Source organism: Miniopterus natalensis, chromosome 11 (assembly GCF_054644295.1).
Source record: "Miniopterus natalensis isolate mMinNat1 chromosome 11, mMinNat1.hap1, whole genome shotgun sequence".
NCBI lineage: Eukaryota > Metazoa > Chordata > Mammalia > Chiroptera > Miniopteridae > Miniopterus > Miniopterus natalensis.
The window spans coordinates 69282316-69297339 of record NC_142091.1 but is presented as its reverse complement, the minus strand read 5'-3'; the positions used below and the strand labels follow the sequence as shown (position 1 = coordinate 69297339).

Below are 15024 nucleotides of genomic sequence, written 5' to 3'. Positions count from 1 at the left end.
CCCCATCAGATCCACCACATGGACAGCCACCGGCAGGCTGCTCTGTAGGTGATCTCAGGTTCCCAACACCCCAGAGGCTGAGTCCCTGAGCTCTGGCATGTAAGAGAGTTGACATAGTGCTGGTGAAAATTAGAAAGGAGCCTGGATTTCTCCAAGTCTGGGGCCCTGCTTGAAGGCTCCCGCCCTTGGAAGGTGGGAGAAGGGTTGGCAGATAAAGGGAGCTCCTTAGAAAGGGGCACAGGGTTTCTCTTACCTGTGGGGCTGCTGCCGGGGGGCTTGGGAGCTGTCTCCTTCTCCTTGAGTGGCCTCACTCCTGAGCTGCCTGAGGCCTCTAGCCCCCAGTGCTTCTGTCTCTGCCCCCTTCCACCTTCCTCCCTCCTTCCACCCCACCCCACCCCCATTTCAAGAGCCTTGGGCCTCCGAAGAGCATTGTTTACCGCCCTGTTGGTACAACACTTTCCCTTGGCCTGGGAGGCTCAGATTTCCCATGAAGATCTGACAGGTGGCACCTTTCAATCACAGTGCGTCCTTCCCGCCCTGAAGCTGGCAGTATGCATCCTGTGGTCATCTTTCTTCCCAATGTACTTGTCTGGCCCTGGCGACCTGGAAAACTATCTGCAGGCCCATTTGGATGGTCCCCAGCCCTCTGGCCTCCCCTGTTCATCCAGAGCCCAGGCTAAGCCTCCTTTGCCCCGCCCCCCACCTTGTGTCTTTAAATAGTCCCTTTTACTCTTCCTCAGACAAAAGCAGCTGCTGAAGGGTGGGCTAAGGAGGGAGAGAGAGTGGGACAGCTGCCTATGGGACTGGGGGAGTCTCCCCACTCACACTGGACAGAGGGATTTGGAGGGGGGAGGGGCAAAGAGGAGAAGATTGGTGGGCCAAGGAGATGGATCCCTGGGCTCAGTCTAGAAAATACAAAACTGAATTCTGTGTTGAGTGAAGTGACTGGTACACAGTAAGCTCTGGACATATTTTTGTACTGAATTGAAATTTTGCTCAGAAAAACCAACACATCCGTACCTTCTCTATGTGTCCTATGGTCTAAGGATGGAAGGCACTACTGTTTGGAGAATGTGTGCAGGGGACACCCCCCATTCCTGACACACACAATGTAGGAAGTTTGTGACTCCCCCAGCCCCCTCCCTCCATCCCCGCCACTTCAGCCACACTGACCTCCTTCCTGTTCCTTAAATAAATCGATTCCTTGCCACTCGCAGGACTGTAACCTTTTTGCTTTTGCTCTTTGCAAGGCTAGCTCCTTCTCATTCCTCTGCTCTCAGCTCTAATTTCATTTCCTCAGAGAGGGCTCCGTGGCCTTCAGTTCTGCGCCATCGTTTCAGCCTGTTTTAGTTTCTTCATACTGTTTATTGGGATCCAAAATTACCGTATTATCTGACTCTCTCACTAGACTCCAAGCTGCATGAGGCAGGGACTTCATGTACTCTGCTCATGGCTGTATGCCCAGGAACCAGCAAATTGCCTGGTTCATGTGAGGTGCTCAGTAGGTGTATATTGAATAAACAAATTACTTACTTAGTTAACAGGAATTTGGAATTGGAATTGGGGGCCTGTGCTTAGGATGACCTCAAAGCGAGGTTTGGGCACCAATGTTTACAGTTCACTATTGATGGCTGCTGGCTGCCTCTAGCACTAAGATGTCTCCTTCACCTGTCCAGAGTTTATCCGCCCAAGATTGGTGAGCTTTTTCATATATCTCTCAGCGCCGCCTTGTTGGTACTTCATTTTTTGCGCTACTGTCATTAGGTATTGAAAACAGCCAAATAGAAGATCACTGTATCACCCATTAAGACTTCTCTTAGACAATTTTGTGTATTCATTAATCAAATGGTTTTTGAACACTTTGTATGGTCTGGGGATACAGCAGTGAACACAACAAAAAATGGGAAAACCAGGTCACAGGGCTTACATTTTAGTGTGGGGAGACAGACAGTAAGCAAATCAACAGATGGAATATATTAGATGAAGGTAAGTTCTACAGAGGAAATGTGGCCGAGAAGGGACGAAGAGGTGTTTTATTTTTGGGGGGTGTGATAGACATGAGAGTGGCACTACCTTATGGCCCAGCGCGGTTAACAGAAGTAGAATAAAACAAATGTATACATGTCTCGGCTTTCCGCAAGCAGGAACCATGCCTCCCTTATCTTTGTAAACCCAGAGAAAGCTTCGTGCGCAGTAGGCACGCGGCCGTATTCTCACGCTTTCTTGGAACACTGGTTCCCAAACTTGGTTGCACAAAGGAACTTATGCACCATTTATACAACTTCCTGTAAACCTATCATTATTTCAAAATCAAACGTTTTAAAAATCATTACAAAAAAAGAAAAACAAAATAGACAATGGAATTAAAGCACCTAGTCCATGGCAGACGCTCAGTAAAAAGAAATCATTGTTCTTACGTTTTTTAATTTTTAGACATTTATTACAGCAAATTTACAACGTACAGGAAAGTGGGGAGCACAGTATACTGAACTTCCATATACCGATCACCAGGCCTTAACGATTATTAACATTTAGCCATATTTTCTTCATTTATATTTAGCTCTGAGTCTTTTTTCCAGTGTCATTTCCACACCCTCAAAACCACAGTGATTTCTGCACGCCATCTAACGCACATTAACGCCCATCTGATTCACCTGGGGAAGTTAAAGGCTTATGGCATCACCTGGCTTCTACTCCCAGAGCTTCTGATACAGCTGGTATGAGGTGAGGCCTGGGCACCCGGGCTTTTTAAAGCGCCCCAGGCGACCTCAGCAAGCGGCACCCCCAGAACCGCAGCCCGAGGCGCCCCTCCTCCCGGGGCCGGTTCGCGCCCCCGCGCCCGCTCGGGGAGGGGGGCGAGGCTCCCCCAGCTCTGCGGCCCCGCCCCTTCCTACAGAACCAATAGACTCAAGTCTCTCGGCGCAAAGCCGGGGACTTGACCTCCCGACTGCAGGCGCTCTGCACTCCGCCCGAGCCTCTATGGTATTCGGGCGTCCTCTCTAGCACTCGCAAGTCGCCTTCGCCTTCAGCGGCGGCCCCAGATGCCTCTCTATGGTAGCCGCTTTCCCAGCGCCGCCTCGTGGGTACTTCATTCCAAAGGCGAGCCCGGATCAAAAGGGAGGCGGGACTTCCTCCCGGAAGTGACCCACGTGTTTCCACCTTTGCCTACCTGGGTACTGGCTAAGTTTCCAGCGCCTGCCTGAAGTTGGGACTGCCGGGGGCTTTGTGACCGGCTCCAGGTCGTGGTGAGTGACCTCTGGCCTCAAGGTGACCCTGATGATGGCACCGCCATTTCAGGGGTGCAGCCCTTGGGCCTGGGCGCGTTAATTCCGCATATATTCCAATTCCCAGGGCCCCAGAGGTTCGGGCCTGCGGTTTAGAGGGTTCCCTTCCGGTCTCTCGATCTACTGGATAGAGGTGACCTAGAGGCACTGAACGACAGGCCCCGGGGCTCGATTTCCAGCCCCGCTCTTGACGTGCTGTGTGACCTTGGGCTAGGCACTGTTCTCCTTCGGGCCTCAGTTTCCACATCTGTGAAATGGGATGGTTGAACTCAGGTCCGTGGCCCCTGTCGGTTCTGATGCCTTGGCATCCTTTAATGGTTAAAGTTTAACTCCTGGGATGGGAAAGTGAACGGGAGATGTGGATGCTGACGGTGATGGCTGTTTCCAGGACTAGGAGGCGGAAAGGAGATCTCCACCGTGCAGCGCTGAGATGGATCCGCTCAGAGCCCAGCAGCTGGCAGCGGAGCTGGAGGTAGAAATGATGGCTGATATGTACAACAGGTAAGAGCCGACTCTATCTTAGGGAATATCCTAGGTCCCTCTTGCTGAGGGTAGAGGTGGACGACTTATGAATAAGGCTTTGCTCAATTTAGGGTAGTCTGAGGCTGGTGGTCACCCTCCTCTTGCACCCATGCACACCGATTTCCCTCCACCCCAATTGTTAAAGGCTAATGCAGACTCAGTATGGAGTCACTAGAAGGAGTTGGGCATTTAGACTGGGATGGAATTGGCTAGGAAGGAGCCAAGCAAGAGAGAAGCTCCAGTTCAGGCTCTGGTTAGGTTCCAAGAACAGTTGAGCATTTGCCTTTTGACAAGTAACACATATCCCACTTAGTTAACATTCCTTAAACTCTTATTCTACCCCAGGCACTTGCTAAGCGCTTTACATGCATTACCTTTTTTAATCTCCACAGTACTCCTCTGGGTTGCCCTGGCTGGGTAGCTCAGTTGGTTAGAGTGTCGTCCTGATATACCAAGGTTGCAGGTTTGATCTCCAGTCAGGGCACATACAAGAATCAACCAATGAATGCATAAATAAGTGGAACAATAAATTGATGTTTTTTTTTTGTCTCCCCTCCTCTCTCTCTAAAGTCAATAAATGAAAATTAAACACACAAAAAATCCACTGGGTTAATTTTACTGTGAGGACAGTGAAGTTCCAGAGTTAAATAACTTTGTTGGGGTCCACAACTGGTCAATAGCAATGGCAGGTCCAATAATTTGGCAAATCTGAAAACATTTCATAGCTCCACCAGTCACCACTGGTATGGTCTTGGGCAAGCTACTTGGACTGTTTGACCAGTGGTTTCCCCACCTATCAAGTGGAGGTAATACTAATACGTGCTTCACAGACACATTATAAATGTTAAATGAGCGATTGATGTTTCACTCTCACATTGGTGTTTCTCTCCCTCCCTTTCTCTCTCTCTAAAAATCAATAAAAACAAACCTTTAAAAAATATATATTAAATGTTAAAATGTATGACAAAGCTCTTAGCTTCAAGCCCAACACATAGTAAGCAGTCAACAAACGTCTGCTATTTTTATTGGCTTAAGCTCTCTGGTATCCTCTCTTAATTGGCTGGTTTATGTTGGAGGCTATGTTAAAATAATTTTTTTAAGCAGGCTGTGAAGTCAGACTACCTGGGTTCATACCTCAGCTCTGGGTGGAACTGAGGTGCCCTGTGCCTTATTTCCCTCATCTGTAAAATGGGAATAATGATCATGCCTAACTCATGGGGTTATCATAAGAATTGCATAAAAATCATGTCAGGCACTTAGCATGATGCCTGGAACATAAACCAGTACTCAGCTAATGGTTTCTATTTAATTAGTTATAAACCTGGGCTCAGGCAAGGTTCCTGTTCTCAAGGACCTTTTAAGATAGTTTAAGTGCAAACTGAGGGTTTACACTGCCTGCCTGGGAGGTGAAATCAGTGTAGTAGGTCAGGAATGGTTGAGAGTTCCTGGTATGCCACACGGTGCTGCTGACCTGACCTTGCCCTCCCTTCCCCCCAGAATGACAAGTGCCTGCCACCGGAAGTGCGTGCCTCCCCACTACAAAGAAGCAGAACTGTCCAAGGGCGAGTCTGTGTGCCTGGACCGGTGTGTCTCCAAGTACCTGGACATCCATGAGCGGATGGGCAAAAAGTTGACAGAGTTGTCCATGCAGGATGAAGAGCTGATGAAGAGGATGCAGCAGAGCTCTGGGCCTGCGTGAGGCCCTGGACAGAATCCACCCCAAGGTGCACCCTGCCCCCTCCCACTTGTCTAATTAAAGTGCCACTGTTGGGTGTCATCTGTGCAGACTGCCAGGCCTAGGCTGTCTCTGGAGAGTCTCCGGGAGCCTGGAACCTGGGGGCTCTCTCCCAGTCGAAGAATGGGCATCTGTCACACTGGAATGTGACTCTGTGTGTGTGTGTGTGTGTGTGTGTGTGTATGTGTGTGTATATGTATATATGCATATATTAAAAAAGTTTGTTGACACCTACTGTGTGCAAAGCATTGTGCCTGGCACATCAGAGTAAAGGCAGCAGACACAGCCTCTACCAGCAGAGGGAGCCTCAGGCAGTGTTTAAAAGTATAGGCTGGTCTAATGACAGGTTTGCAATCCCAGTCAGCCACTTGATTTATGACCCTGAACATGCCATTTCACTGTGTGTTTGCTTCCTCATTGTAAAATGGGGATAATCATAGGGCTGTTGTGAAAATTAAATGATTTAAATGTGTGAAGTGTTTAGAATAATGACTGGGGCATAGGAAGTAATAAATATTAGCCATATATATGGCTATATATATATATACTTAAATATACAAATTTAAATAACATAATATATATGCTGTCATATATTATGTATAAATATATTTAATATTTATAATTTGTAAAATAATACATTTACATTTATATTAAATATATAATTCAATTATTAATAAAAATAATTATAAAATAATAAAATAAGTAATTATTGATAGGATAAATATATATTTAAATAACAAGTGAAGGCAGGCATTTGCACAAATGATATAGAAAAATCTTTATAGAGGAACCAATGAGAAGTAGATTGGATTTAAGAAGGAAGCAGCCAACCTTTTGGTTCTACATGGCGATACTGAGCATGTGAAGGAACCCAGCTTCATGTGTGACGTGAGTGATTCAGACAGGACTGAGGGATCACCACCATTCAGCGCCCCCCTGAATCAGGGACTGTACTCCTCATTTCATGCACTATCCATCCATTGAGCTCAGCTGGGCTAAGGGTCCTCTTAGGTGCTGGAGACTCAGAGGAGCAGTGCTTGCTGGAGGTCACCAGTATAGCAGTAACATGGAGGCTGGGCTGACTGCTGTGTTTGCTGTCTCACCGAGGAGTGGCTGCCACTCATCTAATTCCTGCCCTAAAGAGGGCTCTTGGAGAGTTGTGCGGCTTTCAGAATGTGTGGGACACTCCCTCCACATGGAATCTCGGTTGACACCAATGCCACTGTGATAGTACCTTCACAGTGGGCCTTCACGGTAGAGGGAGGTGTCTGGGATGGAACCTCACCAGGTCACTGGGCATGGAGTGAAGGAAACAAGATAGAGGCAGTGAGTTTCAGGCTTAAAAGGTGCAGGTTCAAGCCAGACTGCCTGAGGTGACATTTTCTAGCAGTGTGAAATTGGGTGAGGCACTTAACTGCCCGTGCCTCGGCCTCATCCACAAAATGGCAATAAAAGTATCTAACTCATTGAGTGGCTGTAAAAATTAAATGTGTTAGTAACTAATGCATTTAGGAGAGTGCCTGGCTCTCTCACATTAAGTATTCAATAATTTTAGTTCTTTTTTTTTAATTGCTAAGTTTTGTGTGAGGAGACACTGGATAGACCCCTGCAAAACTTCAACACCATTGTCCATCTACATTAGTAGTGGGCAGAGGGCTAAGGCTCCTTTCTAGGTACTGAAGTGCAAGTTTGGTCAACAGGTGGCGCTGTCTGACAATTCTACAGTTGTGCATTATTTGCTTGGTCTATGCCGGCATTGTGCTGGGAGGTGAAGAAAATTGCTGCTGTACCTGCTTCAGATTTAGCAAGGAACATCAGAAATTCTCTGAGCGCGTAGCTGGAACATCTAGAAGGGGCGGTAGTTGTGGAGAGAAGAGCACTTGCTTTGAAGTGGCAGAAAGTGTCAAGGGTTCAGGAAACCCCCAGTGTGCCTGAGTGCTGAGCGTGCAGGGAAGTGGTGGTGAGAGATGAGACTTGGAGGCTGGGCAGGCGCAGGTCCAAAAGAGTCTGGTGAGCTGTTAAAGGGTTCGGATTTTCTCTTACTAAGGGGATCAGCAAACTGTTGAAGGATGTAAACCCTGGCAGTGAACATGACATTTCTCATTTTAGAGGCTCCCTCTAGCTGCCAGCTAGGTGCATAGTGGTAGATGACGGTTTAACGGATTAGGGGGAGCCGTGCCAGGGAGCCGGTGAGGGAGGAAGGGACGATGTGAGTAAGAACAGCTACTGAGTTGCTACAGCGTGCTAATAAGTATATTTGTTACGGTTAATCCTTATAACAGCTGTGAGGCGGGTATGATGATTCTCATTTTATAGATGAAGAAGCTGAGGCTCTGGAAAGTTAGTAACTCGCTGAAAGGCACACAGCAAGCAAGTAGCAGAGCCAGGATTCCAACTTACTCAGTCACCAGCACCCACTTCTAACCAGTCCTCTGGGATTGGGAGAGGGGGGTTGCTTCTCAATGAGACAGCAATTTCACATTTCATTCAACTATTTATTATTGGCCTGTTACATGCAAAGAAATGCAGAAAGTGCCCAAAGTGAGCCAGCTAGGTCTCTGCCCTCAGTGAGTGAGGGCAGGGGGTGGGAGGCTGGGTGCAGGAGAGATGGAACAGACATGCAAAGGGTATTATAACGGCTTAGGCCCTTTGCGCCATAGAGAAGAGACAAAAACGATCCTCAGATGTGTGTTTTTCTTTTTTCCCCAAATATATCTTTATTGATTTCAGACAGAGGAAAGGAGAGGGAGAGAGAGAGACAGAAACATCAATGATGAGAGAGTCATTGATCGGCTAGCCTGCAACCCAGGTATGTGCCCTGACCGGGAATTGAACCCCGATCGCTTGGATCCTAGGTTGATGCTCAACTGCTGAGCCACGCCCGGCCTGACCTCAGATGTGCTTTTGATAGATTATCACAGCTTGGGAAATCGGGAAATGTCTCACAAACACCTGCTGGAGAATGGGGCAGAGGTTCGGCTGTCCACCACACCTCCCTCCACTCACTTCCCTCGTCACCGTCTGCTTGGCCTGGGCATTTGGTCTGTGCCTTCTGCTCTGGGTGAGTGGATGAGCTGGACGCCATATGAGGAAATGTGCTGGAGGCAGTCTCTAAGATGGCCCTCAGTCTCCTGCCTGCTGCTGCCATCCCTCGAATAACTCCCTGCCCTTGCCTTTGAGTGTGCCCGAGACCTAGGGACTTGCTCCTGACAACACAGCAAAGGTGATGGGATGCCACCTCTGAAGTTAAGGTACAGAAGATTGTAATGGCCATCTTGTGTGTCCCCTCCCCCCCCCCTTGCTTACCCTGATGAAACAAGTTTCCATCTGGTCAGCTGCCCTGCGAAGAGGCCCATGTGGTAGGGAATGGAGGGCAGGCTCCAGCCAGGAAGGAACCGAATGCTGGCAGCAGCCACATGGGTGAGCTTGGGAGCAGATCCTTGTCCAGTCAAGCTTTCAGGTGCCCACAGCCCTGGCCCATACTTCACAGCCTCGTGAGCCACCCTGGAGCAGAGGACCCATCGAAGCTGCACCGTGACGCCTGCCCCAGGGAAACTAAGATCATAAATGTCAAGCTATTACATTTTGGGGTAATTTGCTATGCAGCAGTAAGTAACCAATCCATGTATGGATCTCACAGCTGTTACAATTGTCAGACTATGTCATTCTACACCTGCACTGAGGATGGGTCAGGCACCGTTCCAGGCATTTGGGACACATTAATGAACAAAAGAGAGAAAGGTCCTTGACCTATAGAAACTCATATTCTAGTGGGGATGGTTCATATAGTAGGAGTCTGGGCTGGCAGTGCTATTTTGAAGGAAAGACAAGCTCCTTCAGCTCCTGGGGAGGTTCTTAACCTCTTTCAGGTCTTAGACCATGAAACTCCCAACAAAAGCCTTGGACTAAATGTGCATGCACATAGACTTTTGTTTGCAATTTTAGGGATTTTCATGAGAATTCCTGTGGTCGCACCTGAGGCCAGTCTTGTGATGGGCATTGTTTTAGGTGCTGGGGCAAAGAGAAACAAAATAGAGGGTCTAAAGGGGGAGACAGTAAAATCAGTGGCTTGTACAATTGTGCTAAGTGCTATAAGGGATGTCCAGGGAGCTGTGGGGCTACCTAAAGGAACGGTCCCCCAGGTCTGGGTGCTCAGAGAAGGCTGTTCCCCTGAAAGTCACTGGTGAGTGAGATGTGAAGGATGGGTAGGAATTTGTCAGCCAGGGGGCACAGTGGGTGGCGGGTTCTGTTACTTGTGGGAGGATAGTGGTGAGGAAGGTAGGCACAGGTCCCTGCCCTCTGGCCCATAACAGACCCACTGTGGAAGCAGACACACTGTGATGAGTTTTATCAAAGGGAAATTCGGATGTTATATAAGTCACACAGCAAAGGGACCTATTGCTGGAGTCAGGCAAGGAGCTTTCCCTAAGGAAGTCACCATTAAGTGAAAATCTGAATGATTAGGTAGGCCAGGGCAAGGGAATGTTCTATGCCCAAGAGGAACTTAAGGTAGGAGAGAACATGGGATATTAACAGGCAAGAAGAGGTCACCAAGGCAAAAGCATATAGGAAGGAGGCTGGAGGGAGGCTGGGGCAGTAGGTGAACCCTGGACATGCTCCCCAACCGCCATGGGACGCTTTCAAGGGCAGTGACCTGAGCAACTCTGGGTTTCCGGTAGATCGTTCTGCCTGGATGGTGGGATCATGAGCACAGGTGGAATCAAAAGGGCAGGCTGAAAGGGCTGCAGGAATCCAGGTGGGAGCTGATGATGACCTGGGTAGCGGATGGAGACCAGAGGTCTTGAACCGTAGGAACCACAGGTCGGATGTGAAAGGTGAGGCTGGGAGACGAGCCTGGAATGGCTCCAGTTTTGTGACCTAAGCAACTGGGTGGAGGGCGGTGCTTTTACTGACATAGGCACCATGGAGGAGGGGGAGCCAGGGAGGAGGAAGGTCATTTCCATCATTGAGCGCTTCTTACTGTCTTAGAAGATCCAATACAGTTGGCCTGTATCTACTTTTCCAGCTGCAGACTGCCCCCCCTCCCCCTTGTATGTGCTTCATTCACCTCCCATTCAGTTCCCCGAATGGCAATATGTTCTCATAGTGCCGCACCTGGCTCCTCCGAGGCACTTCCTTTAGGAGCGATCCCACTTCATGTGTGACTGCTGGGTTCGCCTAAGCCCCTCGCCCATGGACTTTGTGTTCTCTGAGGGTCGGGTGCGTGTCTTACTCACTGTCGAATCCCTAGTGCCTAACACATGCAAAAGTGCTTAACATTTTAAAAAATTGAGATATAATTCACCTATCATAAAAGTCACTCTTTCAAAGTGTAAAATGCAGTGGATTTTAGTATAGCCACAAAGTTGTACAGCCGCCACCACCATCCAATCGCACCACATTCTCGTTGGCCCTAGAAGAAACCCCACACCCATGAGCAATCGCTTCCCATGTTCCCTCCCCCCGTTCCTAGCAGCCCCCAGTCTACTGCTGTCTCAGTGCACCTGCCTACGCTGGGCATTTCATGCAGTACATGATACAATAAGTGGTGTTTTGTGTCTGGCCTTTTCACCTAGCACAAAGTTTTCAGGGCTCATCTTTCTTGTAACATGTATCGGTACTTTTTTGTGTGTGTGTGACCAAATGATATTGCGTATTAGCATACGCACATTTTGTTTATCCATCGGTTGATGCACAGTTGGGTTGTTGGCACTTTTAGGCTGTTATGAAGAACGCCGCTGTGAATATTTGTGTCTAAGTATGTTCTCCATTCTCTCAGGTATATATCTGGGAGTGGAATTGCTGGGTCGGGATAACTCTATGTTTAACTATCTGAGGAGCTGCCAAACTTTTCCAAAGGAGCATGTCCATTCTATTTACATTCCTCATGCAAAGATATATAATAACTATTTGTTAGGCTGAATAAACAATTTCTTACATAGTAAACTGCCTACTACTTGAGATATTGTAAGAAATATGTGTGTGGCCATTCAGATGACCAAAATATATTTCTCATATATGTTTGGTTTTCATCCACAGTTCCTGGCTTACAGCTCCCCAAACCACCGGAATTTCCTAAGTGTTGAGAATGATACAGGTGTATCCTGTTATGTGAGTGAGGGGAATTTCAGAAGCAACAAAGGATGGGGGCTGGTTGTCAGAAGAACCAGCCATGTGATTAGAGGGTTGGAACTTTCAGTCCCACCTTCCTTCCCCCTTTGACCTATGACTCCAGAGGAGGGGAGAGGGGCTGGAGGTTGAATCAATTGCCCATGTCCAATGATTTAATCAAGCATTTCTATGTAATGAGGCCTCCATAAAAACCCAAGAGGAAGGATAGCTTCTAGGTGGTGAGCAGGTGAAGGTTCGGGGAGAGAAGCAGGTCTGGAGAGGGCATGGAAGCTCCATGCCCTTTTCAGCAAACCTTACCCTATGCATCTCTTCCACCTGTTCCTGAGTTGCATCCTTTTACAATAAAATAGTGATCAAGTAACACGTTTCTCTAAATTCTGTGAACTGTTCCAGCAAACTAATCAAACCCAAGGAGGGGTATGTAGGAACCTCTGATTTATAGGCTATTGGGTCAGAAGTGCAGGTGACAACCTGGACTTGCGATTGGCATTGTGAGTTGGAGGGGGTCGCTGGAACCGTCAGTCTGCAGCCAGCTGGTCAGAGGCACAGAGAGCCTGGGCTTACGGCTGGCTGGTGTCTGGGATCTGAAGTGTGTTTAGAGCGGGGGCAGTCTTGTACGACTGAACCATTAACTTGTGGAATCTGATGTTATCTCTGGGTAGATAATGTGAGAATTGAGTTGAATTCTCAGACACCCTGCTGAGAATTGCTTGTTGGTGTGGCCCCCCCACCCCAACATTGGAATTGGGTCCAGGAACCCAATTTATTATTATTTTTGGCACTTAACAGACTAGAAGAGTGAGTCTCTGGAAGCAACTGCCTTGGACAAAATTGCTCGACTAATCAGCTGCAGAGCTGGGACCCGGATCCTGCCTGTGTCACTCCTGAGCCAGTCCTCCCATCCACTGACCATGAAGCAGCTTGGAGCCAGGAGCCAGAGGGAGGTCTAGTGTGATAACGCTGTTCTACTTGAACAATGGGTAGTGTCAGGGGATCAGAGCCTCTCCCCTTCCCAAAGTATCCTCCTGCATTCATTTAACACACAAACCCCACCATATCTAGCCCCTTCCTTAAAAACAAACAAAAAAAGACAAAAGAAAACAAAATCCAAGATTTGCCGGTCACCTAGCTCACAATATTGGAAATCCTTGGCCTCGCAGAGGTCATTCTAAACTGACCTCAGCCTGCCATTTCAGCTCCATTTCCCACCACTCTGTTTTATTTATTCAACAAATGTTTACCATGGGCTTGTGACATGCACAGTCCCCAGGTAGGTTTACACACCACCTACAATGTGGCTCCTGCCCCCATGAGATAGAAATCTCATGGGGAGGCAGGCAGGCAAGTAAACTGATGATTTTAGCTCAGTGTGAGGGCTCCAGTAGAGATTAGCATAGGGTTTGGGGGGAGTGCGTGGGCAGGGCCCCTAGGCCAGTCTAAGGGATCAAGCAGATTCCAGAAAGAGGTAAAACTCAGGCGAGTTATAAGGCATGAGTACCTTAGAAATTAAGAAACGACTCTGTCATCTCTACAAGGAGGAACAGGTGCAAAGGCAAGGTGTGAAACCAGGTGGCTTCACACTTCATTCCACAGGTGCTTACTGAGTGCCTCTTAGATGCCAAGTGCTCGTCTAGGTGCTAGAGATACAGCAGTGAACACAACAGACCAGGCCCTTGCCCTCAGGGAGTTGACAGTCCACAGGGGAAAACACTGAGATGTGGGTTGGGGGAAGTCAAGCATTACGGCCTGAGGGGTCCATGGATCCCAGGAGCCTGGGAAAGCGTTCACAGTAACCCTGAAATTTTAATGGAAATGTGTGTGTGCTCAGGTTCCCACGTGCATTTTCATAGGGAGTGGATGCATAGCATTTTATTGTGTTCTCAGAGGGACCCATGACAGACTTGGGTGAGGACCCTCATTCTAGGGCCCCTTGTGCTAAGCAAAGGAGTTTGACCTTGTTCTGGAAGTTCTGGGAGCCAGTAATGAATTTTAAGAGGTGAAACCATTGGAGCCTGACCCTGTGCTCATGTCAGAGAATTCCTTGTGCCTTTTCCCTGTAAGGCCTTCGCTCTTGCCAGGTCCTCGTGTCCCCTGCCTGGAGAAATGAAAGGGCCACACTTAAAAGCCAGGCAGGACTGAGTTTGCATTCTGCCTCCGCCCACGGTGGTTCTCCACCTGCCAGCACCAGTCTTCTCCACCTGTGACAAGTTGTGAGGTTTAAATGAGACCATGCTGTTTTGAGGATTTAACAGCAATTTTGGTTTGGAAAGTGCCCAGTGTATAGCAGCCACTCAGCAAATCTTAGTTCCTCTCATCTGGGTGGCTCAGCCGTTCAGAGATGCCCTTTGTCTTACATCTTCTTGGAACTTCCTGGGCAGTTGCTCACGTGCCCACAGAGCTTTGTGGCCATCACCAATTTTTTTGCTTTCAACACACTGTATAGATCTCTATCGATTTGCCTTTATTGTCTTATCAATCCACGCCCCAGTCCAAGAAGTGACACCTTCCCTGTTACAGACCAGGAAACAGGCCCAGGAGATTGAGGCACCAGTTGTCAATCAGTTAATAAGTATCTGGACGCATCCCATCACCGGGCCTGCTGAAAAAGTTATAGTGACAGCAGCAAAGGCCATGAAAATTTGTTATGCTTGCTAGGTGCCAAGGGCTGTGCCGAGCATTTTACCTGTACTGTACCCCCAAATTCCACCGCCATTTCCCGGCAGGCAGGCAGGCAGGTTGTCATTCAAATTCACAGAGGAAGCTGAGGCTCAGAGAGGTAACCCAGGCCAGTCAGTTCCCAAACTCAGACCTCCGTCTAACTCCAGAGAAGCCTGTCATTTTGCCTCTTGAAAAACACTGCTCCCAACTGCACAGCTAAAAGCGCCACCCAAGCCAGCCTGCGTGGCGATCTGTCGGCTGCAGCCAGATCTCTGGGTTGTTCTGATAAAGGACAGGCAGAGAGGGCGCCGCCGGATTAGGTCTGGGGGGCCGAGGCCGAGGGGAGGAGGTGACCCTGGAAATTTTAGGTGCTGGGGCGTGTGCCAGGGACCAGGGCGCGAGTCACATGTGCGTGAAACTCGATCTAGGAGGAGGGGAAGGGATTCCCCCGCCCCTACCTCAGGGTGCAGCCCCGGACGGGTATAAATACAGTATCAGCGCCGCGGGTCCACCCCTTCCCGGTCTCGCTCCGCGACCGGTGTCGCCCGGGGGGTGCCCAGCTCCCGGCCGTCCCGAGAGGGCAGCGGAGGCGGGCGCACCGAGCTGCGGGGCTGCACCTCGAGGCCGCGGGCACCGGCGCGCTGCTCGGGGCTGGGCCGCGGGACACTGGCACCGGGAGCGCCCGCGGCCGCA

The 15024-nt window shown here is 49.0% G+C and overlaps 1 protein-coding gene across 1 annotated transcript; it reads left to right on the top strand.

Annotated features, from left to right (window-relative positions):
* Positions 1–3685: 3685 nt before the first annotated feature.
* On the top strand, positions 3686–5734 carry TIMM10 (translocase of inner mitochondrial membrane 10). Its single transcript, XM_016200448.2, has 2 exons — positions 3686–3785; positions 5304–5734. The coding sequence occupies exons 1-2, from the start codon at positions 3715–3717 to the stop codon at positions 5503–5505; spliced, it is 273 nt and encodes a 90-aa protein (XP_016055934.1). The 5' UTR covers positions 3686–3714; the 3' UTR covers positions 5506–5734.
* The last annotated feature ends 9290 nt before the right edge of the window (positions 5735–15024 follow it).

What these genes read in the sequence shown, in the direction of transcription:
- TIMM10 (XM_016200448.2), top strand. Translation starts at nt 3,715, where the DNA reads ATGGATCCGCTCAGAGCCCAGCAGCTGGCAGCGGAGCTGGAGGTAGAA. An exon ending in ATGGCTGATATGTACAACAG is followed by an intron (nt 3,786 to 5,303) that starts GTAAGAGCCGAC and finishes CCTTCCCCCCAG; the next exon opens with AATGACAAGTGCCTGCCACC.